Below are 9,494 nucleotides of genomic sequence, written 5' to 3'. Positions count from 1 at the left end.
CTTTCCATTACCAAAGTAGGAGGGGACAATGAGAAAATCACATCCACCAGATACAAACTTTCATTAATAGACAAACAAGATCAAGAAGTTCAATTTGACGTATATGGGATCGATAAAATTACTTCAGACATACAGATCGTAAACGTGAACGGAATCGTCCAACTATTTAAAAGTATTTCTGAAGAAGATATATCAAGACCATCAGGAACAATCGACGTCTGGATCGGTTACGAGTACGCAGCGTACCATCCACAGAATGAACAAACTTCGGGACACCCCCTTCTACTAAAAAATCGTCTTGGAAGATGTATTGGTGGAACACATCCCCTTATCAAGGAAACGACAAGAAACCTTATGCTCGATCACATAAATGTCAACACAGCAATTGTCCGAGTTGAAGATTTCTATAACATAGAAAATCTTGGGATAAGCTGTTCACCCCGCTGCGGTGGATGTAAGTGTGGAAAATGTTCCTTAGGGGCGCAAAATTTCACAATAAAGGAAGAAAAAGAATTACATATAATCGAAAACAAGTTGGAGTACAATAAGGAAGAAAATAGATGGATAATCTCTTTTATTTTAAAGTTATTTAGGAAGCAACAAATTCTAGATAACGCAGACCGGAGATGGTCGCCATTTTCAAATCTTAAGTATTTTTCTTAGAATATAACGTCAGATTTGTCTGCTTACTTGAACCGAAACAGTGTATGACATATCCGTCATCGAAGTTTAACTTTTATAGCTTGCAAGCCCTTTACAAATGAGATGATAGTGAAGCGAAGCAGCTTTCCTTCGGCTTAAATGAGTCGGCATCGAAGACCTGCAGCTGTAGTTTGTGTTCTTGAGATCTCCTATCTTTCCAGCATTGGCCGTTTCCACACTAGAAGACGAACAAAATGCTTTGGTTTGGTCGACTAATGTGGACACAAGACGACCAATTCCACTAGTGTTGTCCGACGTAAATTCATAAAAGATGGGCAATAGTCCTAATGCACAACCACTCAAATGGAAAGGAGTGGTGTATTTTTATGCAAACGATTGTTATTTGAATGGTTTAGCACCAAGGCTCGTTTTGAACCAGAGGCGAACAGCAACTCGGAAATGGCCTGATTGGGCCGGACTTAGGTCGACTTCTTTGTCTGGCAGGGCACGGTTGTTCAAAGGCCGATTAACGCTAATCCCAGATTAAAAATTAACCAAGGAGTTTATTTCTTTACTCCCAAGTGCTGTTCAACGCTGATATTCGGCCAAACTTTACATTAGAAGAAGTCAATCTTGAAAAACAAAAATAAGCAAAATAAACTTTCACCAAAAAGTTGAAAACTTGAAACAAAAGTTTACGCTAATCCTGTATTAAGTTAATCGGCTTTCGAACAACCGGGCCCTGGACGGGCAAATCGTCTTTGAAAACTCGTCTTCCTAGACGGACACATTTCAGACGTCTAAGTCGTCAAAAATTTGTTCTTCCCGATTCACATCGGACGGTTTCTCCTTCAGAGACGATTTGTGTGAAAACGGACACTGATTCAGCCTGCTTGCAGGTGCTTTCAATTTAAGTTGTCATAAATGACTTCAGACGTCTCGCTGTTGGTTCCGAGTGAACCATGGCCATTCACGGGGAGATCCTGCAAATTAATGTACGTAGGCCGCTCGGGATAGATCTCGTAGCAATCTCGACCAGAGCTCTCTGTGTTGTTAAGGTCCTTGAATTGAGCTGATACCGTATGGAAACTTTCCTCGTTAATTTTCACCACAGTAAGTTCTTTATCAATCGGATCGTTTTTTTGTGAGGCTGCTTCACACTTTGGTGAAATTACATTTTCATAAAAGAGTTCCTCAGTGTCTCCCTGACAATTTTTATTTCGTTCATCCGCAGTTTCCTGATGTGGATGGGAGTCGAGACTTGCATCGGGAGCATCAACAACAGCTGGGGATTGCGGGACACGGTACGTGGATGAGTATATTTCTGAAAAAAAAAATTTAGTTTTTAAATTGCATCATGGCCGCCATATTGGGATCCCAGACTGATCTTTCTCTCACCCCTCCCCCATGCCCCTGTGGTGCGGGTGAAGACGAGGTAAAGGAAGTTTGGAAGATAAGGCCGGCTAAGGTGACGGCAACGCCATTAAACAGTAATTATGTAGCATCGTTTAGTTAAAACAACTGATCAAAGTGAGAGCCATCGAGGAGCAAATCGAAAACCACAGCAAACCCAACCATTCCCATTTTATGAATAGGGCCATATGAGAGGAGGGTCTTCCTGTGACAGAGGAAATGTACCAACTTGCCTTTTTCTCTTTTGTCCACTCTCAGGACGGCGTATGCATGTTCATAGTCACTATGAATCCGTGAATTATCATTCGGGGATTCGGTCACTTCATTAACCTGTTTAAATAAGAAGAAAGTGAAAAGAACCATCAGCAACCCCTTTTTCCCCAACATAACCATGAAGAAATTAACCCTCTTACTTCCAAGATCGAAACGTTCATTTTCATAACTAGTTCCATATATTTCTTTGCTGAGAAGTCATGAGAATTTGGTGTTATATCAAGATCACACCTCTTTAGCTGATAACAATATTCATTCTCAATACCTGACTGACTGACATTACATTGTAATTGTGAGGAGAATTTACATACTGATCACTCCTGGGAGGGAGAGAGTTCAAACCAATTGTTTGCTGATCACAGCCATAAAGTATTCAAAACCAAATAAAAATGCAAAAAATTGGACAGCCAAATGAGGTGAAAAATTCCTTACTGTTATATCTGTAGCCTTGGAATTAGAACAATTTTCAGCGTAGCTTTCTTGATTACGTCTCTTCCTGCAAACGTAACGTCCGGGAACTATAAGAGGTATGCCATCTAATTTTTCAGGTTGTGGTGAAATCAATCAATTTCTGAGCATGGCCCCGAGGGATTTCACGTGGACAATGAAACCGTGGGACTAAAATAAAATGTAACGGATTCAGAAATCCAATCCGGAGGGAAACACAACTATTAGCTTTTTGCAATCATCGGAAAGGAGTTGAAACAGGATCTAAACAGGATATCTCCAGCTAGGGAACTGAATGAGTTTTGAACCCGACGCGGGATCTCCGTACTTCGAATTAATCCGCTTTGATCACCTCTCCCCAAGTTTTTCCCCGAGAAAGTCCATACCCCTGTTGCTCGAAGGGTGGATAACTCAATAGGTTTGGAAGTTGGTTATCTCCTTAATAGTGATTTATCTGATGGATGAGCTAATTCATCTTTCTAAAAAGCAGTAGTGCATGGGCCCATATGACTTTGTTTTGACGGTTGGAAATCGAGCACTGTGATTGGTGGATTCAAATTTTCGCGCCAAAGGGGAGCATTCTAATTGGTAGAGAGAAAAGAACAGCCATTTTGAATAAATGAATTATCACGTGATTTTAATGAGATTCATCGGGTGTTGATTGGTGGAGAGGGAAGTGGACACGTGCACAAGATAGCGAACAAAAACAACAGGCCAGAAAATAAAATACAAAGAATCTAATGAGAAAGGGAAAACCTATATTTATTCAACTTGGCCGTTTTTCCTCTCCACCAAACAGAAGGCTCCCTTTTGGCGCGAACATGAATCCACCAACCGTCAAAACCGAGTCATATGGGCCCATAGTACTACTAGAAGCGAGGCCAGATAGATTTATTGTTCGAGTTGCCTTAACTAGGAACCATTTACCAGCGTTGGTTTTGAATGAAAGTTAAATAAACGAAGACTGAAGAAAACCTATGTTTACACTTACTTCAAACACCGACGACAACAAATGACAAAACTAACAAATATGATGACAAATAAAACAGAGCCGGCAGTAATTCCTGCAATGACTTCAATGGAAAGTGCAGCGTTGTCTTCAACGTATCTTGTTGTTGGCAGACGCATAGAAGCCTGGAAAAGAAGACCAAATCAAAGTAATAAGATGTGATAAATGTCGTGGGATTCTAACCAGATTTGTTTATTTGAAATCGGGAAATCGTGATCCTGATCACCGAGAAATAATGATGGTCCTTTTGGAAATTTAAGGGGCTTCCGTTTGCAGTGAGCGTTTTTTGGGATAGATGACAAGGACATTTTCTCTTTCCCTTCAGTTACATGAAGCATAGTTAATAGAAAGGACTGGTTTGGAAGCTCGGCAAACATCAAAGGACAAGGAAAGGTTACGTTTATACAAACGTTGGCCGTGTAGCAATTATATTTTTTAAACAGAATTAACTGAAGAGAGTGTAGTGTAACGTGAAGTGCTAGATTTCTATCCCATATGAACCATGTGAGCGTTAGCCCTACTGATGGAACTGGGCCCACACAAGAACAGAGAAAAACTCTGACCAGGGTGGGAATTGAACATCTTCAGTTCCCACGGCCTGCTCCCGTCTGACCTTGTAGCTCAGTCGGTAGAGCGGCGGAGATCTAACCCGAAGGTCGTGGGTTCAATTTCCACCCTGGTCAGAGTTTTTCTCTGTCCTGGTGTGGGCCCGGTTCCATCAGTAGGGCTAACGTCCACATGGTTCAAATGGGATAGAAATCTAGCACTTCACGTTACACTACACTCTCTTCAGTTAATTCTGTTTAAAACACATCAAAGGAGCAAACAAAGATGCCAAGATTTAGGTTGGAAAGTCCACGACCGTGCACAATCTTTTCTTTTGCGCTCATACACTATGCATGAATTACGTAAACAACACGTTTCTATTGGTTAGTTTCTCAGTACGGAGTAAACAACTATTGTGTTTTGTGCACGGTCAAGGCCAAAAAAGAGAACAAAAACCTACAACAAAGAAAGTTGTTGGGTTTCATAACCATTCCCGTCTATTAACTATGCATGAAGTTAACTCAAATTTTCTCGTCATTTAATTTGAAAAAGCTCGCTATTAAGTTCCAACCTGGACCATAAGCGACAATTGTGTCATTGATAACCACTAGACCATCGAAGCAAGCCGATGAGCAAGCGCGAGTTTTCATACTATGTAAATAGACACCCATCACCAGAATTAAACGCTGACTGGTCTAAAATGGTTGTTAGACTTCAATACTTGTAGATCAGCGCTATTCGGAATGGTTGCTTTGAATTAAACACTGTTGATCAGCGCTATACAAAATACTTGAATACGGTGCATGGGAATATTACGTTGGCGACCTTCTAATCTATGTGCATTGTGTATTAAATTGTCACGGGATATTTGATGTCCTTCTCGTCTGTCCCTTATTGCATTAACCTCGCAGTGATGATGATGATGATATTAACAATAATAAGCTATGCGTTTTACTGATCAACTACTTGACATTTAGTTTGAACTGAATTTTAGGACGTGAATCGGTCACTGCCGGTAGACAGGGATTCATAAGCCGACATCAATAACGGTAGCCCTTCAAAAGCGCTAGCGACTAAGGTAATGAGTTTCTTAAAAAGACTGACGATCGCAACGCTAACTTATGATCCAGTGGCCACTTCGCTGTATCAACCCAGTTGATAGCAAATTTTAGTTGTTTGGTTATTATTATTTTTTTTTTTGTACTGAAAATTAAGGTCTAAAAAAGTGTTCTAAGACGTCAATAATGGTGGGAATGGCACTATGCAAATGTCAGATTCCATCATTTCAATTATCAATTAAGCGCACGAAGTGGGCGCAACAAACAGTTTACATTTTAAATCGTCTAAAGTGAAACAAACGACATTAACATCGACTGAATAGAACCCCAATTGGACAAGTAAATTCCACTGTACATCATGGCATTTAATATTTCAATGCTGCTACGCTCTAGTTGTGAAGCGTTTCGATGCGGAAATTGCCTCTGCACCGAGATACTTACATTGTGATCAGTGGAGACAGAGGTCGTTGACTGCTTCATAAAGTACTTTGGCCAAGAGATCCTTTGAATGGCGCTGAAAAACAAAAGGAGAATAGCTCGTGACTTTAAAGGCGGAAGAAGACTAAAATTGAACTGCTCGAATTTGCTGCAAACGGCAATATCGCCACTTCCTGTGTGGTCGTGATTGCGTGTTTAAAAATCGTAAGAGTGTTCTTAGCACTCCGGTTTGCACGATACGAGGCCAATAAATGCGATCTGAGCTGGCTTGATTACAAAGACCCCATTATTTGGTTTCGTTTCATTTGAATTCCCAACTAGGACCTTAACAACGGAGCACAATTATTTTCTCCGGCACTAACTTATGAACACTTCTTTTTTGTTCTATTCTTTTGCCTTATTTATAACAGAGTTGAAGTTCCAGTTGTATTTACCTGAGGCGGGAATATGTAAGTTGTTATCAAACAGTGCACAAGAGGTCTTAATATTTCATCGTCAAATGTTACGTTGCCAATTGTCAACAATGAAAGTAAAAAAAATTAAATTTAAAGCTTGTATGTTTGTTGGTCCGCTTTTCTTTCAGTCTCAATCCTTCTTTTGAATAAAGAATTGATCGATTGTTTTAAAAATCTTTCATCCTCGCTTCATTCTTCACACCTCACTGATTTGTACTTGAAAGGTGTTGTTTTGAAACGAGTATGGAATATTATAACCCTTTTTTTTGTCTGATTCAGTTGTTGTAGAAACATCACCACTTTTGCTGGAAACGTGTCCTTTCTTCTATAAATGCTTTATGTTTGGTCATCTTAAAATCTTAGCATCAGTGGACAGGCATCCTGTTATGGCAGTAACTTCACTTTAGCCATTTAGTAAGGTTTCACAAAAAGCGGACGCACAAATCGGCAAAACTAACAATGAACGGATGTATGGAAAATTCTAGCTAAGCCTTCAAAGAGAACTCTTTTTCCACTGAACTACAAATTAGACACCCACAAGCTACAAAGCTGGAAAAAATCTTTGAGACTGGCTTTTTTTCAAATTTTGGACGTGCCTTAAACAAAGTCTCGACAAATGAATACTCTCTCGCTCTTCCCAACCCATAGGAAGTTTGCTTATAAAGAAGCGCAAATAACAAAGTTACACTCAACGTGGTTTGATGGCAGAAGAGGAACCGGAGATTTACTTCTTAAAATAATTTGTTTGTGGGTGGAGAAGGAAGTGAAATGTGTGGGAACATTTTTTTTCAAAATTAACATTCTTACTAATTTCATCACGATTTTTCCATTTCCGGCATCTATTTTGTACCAAGATCGTTTTTTTTTATGATTGACAAGGTTGCGTGACACGATCATTCAAAGGGCCTATTGTTAGCTTCTAGCAGTTGCAATTTTTTTTTTTTTTTTTTTTTTTGGGGGGGGGGGGGGTGGGGGCTTGATGCTTTTAGATTCGGACAATCTACAATCTGAGAAACGTTAAATCAAACGTGAGAGAGGGAAGTTGAATACTCCGGATCATGATTACGTTGCTTCTCTTTAAGGCCCGGCCAAACGGATCCAACATCATCCAACATTGTTGGATGATGTTGCACAGTGTTCAACGAGGTGGCCAAACGAGTGCAACATGTTGGATTCAACAATGTTGGATGATGTTGAATCAACATGTTGGATCCGTTTGGCCGGGCCTTTATGCTCGCTTGCTTTTAATATGCTTGCCGTTCCTTATGCTACTCTTTATGCTCGCAGAGTTCACTTGCAAAAATTTCGGTTGGGGAAGTTTGAATTGCTTAAGGTGGCTCAAAGCAGTTTCAGCGTTCCAAGTGAAGTTCTTATTAGAAGGATCGGCACCACAACGTTGTATCATTGGTGCAAAAACCAGCATATAGCTGATTCCAGCTGGCTGTAAGCTGTGCTCCAAGGTCACACATGGACCGTATAGCGGCTGCCAGAGGCGCCATTGTATGCTTTCGGTTCGACCTTGTTGAGCTGCGTCGTTGCTGTACTTTGCGACGGCGATTAGCAGCGACAATTATTATTTATTTTTGTATTAGCAATATTGAGGTACCAAAGAAAACACAAATTATTGCTGAACAAGATACAGCAATTACTGTGACGTAATATGTCACCGTGGCAACAGGCAAGCCCGGTAAAAACACCCTTTATTTTGTCTTTAGTTGCTTATATCTCAAAGACGAACACTGTTAACCCCATTTTTTATTTCTGAAAAGTAATCAGAAGGACATGATGAAACTTTCTGCAAAGTTTTAAAAGACTTCTGTCCAGCGGATTTAGAGCCACCTTAATTCTGTGATTATTTTATGGTGGCATTGAATCTGCTTGACAGAATTTTTGTAAACTTTGCCGAAAGTTTCATCGTGGCCTTCTAATCACTTTTCAGCAATAAAATAAAAAGGGGGCGGGGTCGCCAATTTCGTTTTTGAGATAAGAACAATATTAATAATAATAATAATAATAATAATAATAATAATAATAATGATGATGATAATAATAATAGTTTAATAATTCTATAGCGTTGTTTACATATCTTGCATAATGAAGTGAGAACAGTAATTTAAATATATCAAAATAAATTTACTAATATAAACTAAAATTAAGTTAATCTAAATGCAGCGTCAAGCAAATGCGTCTTTCGCCTGAGTTTAAAACCGCTATGCGATTGAATTTCATGAAGAGGAGAAGGAAGATTGTATATTAAGGACGGCATATGCGAAATGTGAAATATCTCGCACCGTCTGAAGGAAGTGTAATTCTTGAGGGAGCTTTTTGTTCCAAGCATGCCCACCGAAGAGAAATAAAGCGCGTGGTTAGAGCAGAAAACTCGAACCGGGTGTCATACGTCAAGCTTAAGCTCATTATTCGTGATATAGATAAGGAAGATTCTTGCACTTGGACCAGAAGATCGTTGAGGGCGTAACAGGGACTCTTCATTATTTTTTAGTTTGTTTTTTTGGTTTGGGTAGCCTGCGCAGCGGGAGTTCAAAGGGGATTGGACACGAAAAACTCCGAGCACCCTTCGCGCTCTCACACGCGCGCGATGTTTCTTCGTGTCCAATATCCCCACTCTTCGCTCTCCTTCGAACGCGTACCACGCTGGCGGGTTGCTGAATGCGTGACCTAAGCCATGCTCATTTTCTTAGGTTTTAACCCCTTACTAGGGCTAAGTACAATGTTTTGACTGTAAAGGAACATACGCCGCTAGGATGATCCACCTTTTGGAATGTTCCTTGAGCGAGGGTCTTCCTTTCACCCAAGTGTTCAGATTGTTCACAAGCAATCCATTCTCGTTTCCAGAGTTGCCATCCTCTTGGCCAGAGCCACAGATCGATCCGTGGCGCTGGCCAAGAGGATCGCAGCTCTGGGAACGAGAATGCTAGTAATCGTAATTGTATTCCAACCTAAAAGACAAGAATTCCCTGACTAGTGCAACGAGATTTTGCCATGTCAGCCCGGCAGCGTGTCTGTTGCCGTGCAGTCGCACCCCTTATCTCACGCGAAAAAACCTGGTGACGAACTTTAAGGAAATGTCCACAGAAAACTGGCAACTAGTGTCGTGGACAAAAGTTACCCATGGTTCTTCATAGTGTGCCGAAAATCAATACAAATGAGTGCTTAAACACAAGGTAAGGGCTTAAATATTCCTTGTTGTAATAT

The 9,494-nt window shown here is 40.3% G+C and overlaps 1 protein-coding gene and 1 long non-coding RNA gene across 6 annotated transcripts in view; one reads left to right on the top strand and one right to left on the bottom strand.

Moving 5' to 3' along the window:
• Positions 1–6,375, top strand: part of LOC138011665 (uncharacterized) — a 57,564-nt gene extending 51,189 nt beyond the window's left edge. For 3 of the 5 annotated variants that reach the window (XR_011124762.1, XR_011124760.1, XR_011124763.1), the window contains 3 exons: positions 1,877–1,946; positions 5,325–5,408; positions 6,237–6,375. This is a non-coding gene — a long non-coding RNA (uncharacterized lncRNA). Of the gene's footprint in view, positions 1–1,876; positions 1,947–2,876; positions 3,751–5,324; positions 5,409–6,236 lie in introns of those variants that run through there. The other 2 variants (XR_011124761.1, XR_011124759.1) reach the window with 1 other exon arrangement.
• On the bottom strand, positions 569–6,215 carry LOC138011664 (uncharacterized). Its single transcript, XM_068858785.1, has 5 exons — positions 5,830–6,215; positions 3,767–3,909; positions 2,761–2,824; positions 2,289–2,385; positions 569–1,966 (listed from the first exon to the last, which is right to left on the bottom strand). Exons 1-5 carry the CDS (start codon positions 5,866–5,868, stop codon positions 1,548–1,550), a joined length of 762 nt encoding a protein of 253 aa, XP_068714886.1. The 5' UTR covers positions 5,869–6,215; the 3' UTR covers positions 569–1,547.
• Positions 6,376–9,494: the final 3,119 nt, after the last annotated feature.

The sequence above is a fragment of the Montipora foliosa genome, chromosome 7 (assembly GCF_036669935.1).
Source record: "Montipora foliosa isolate CH-2021 chromosome 7, ASM3666993v2, whole genome shotgun sequence".
Taxonomy (NCBI): domain Eukaryota; kingdom Metazoa; phylum Cnidaria; class Anthozoa; order Scleractinia; family Acroporidae; genus Montipora; species Montipora foliosa.
Note: the sequence above shows the minus strand (reverse complement) of the source record. Positions and strands in the feature narration are given on the sequence as shown.

Bases quoted from the DNA above. Each gene is read 5' to 3' on its own strand.
- LOC138011664 (XM_068858785.1), bottom strand. From the start codon at position 5,868: ATGAAGCAGTCAACGACCTCTGTCTCCACTGATCACAAT. The intron at 3,910-5,829 runs GTAAGTATCTCG...CTTCTTTTCCAG, and splicing joins CTGTCTCCACTGATCACAAT to GCTTCTATGCGTCTGCCAAC. The intron at 2,825-3,766 runs GTAAGTGTAAAC...TTACGTTTGCAG, and splicing joins TGTTGTCGTCGGTGTTTGAA to GAAGAGACGTAATCAAGAAA.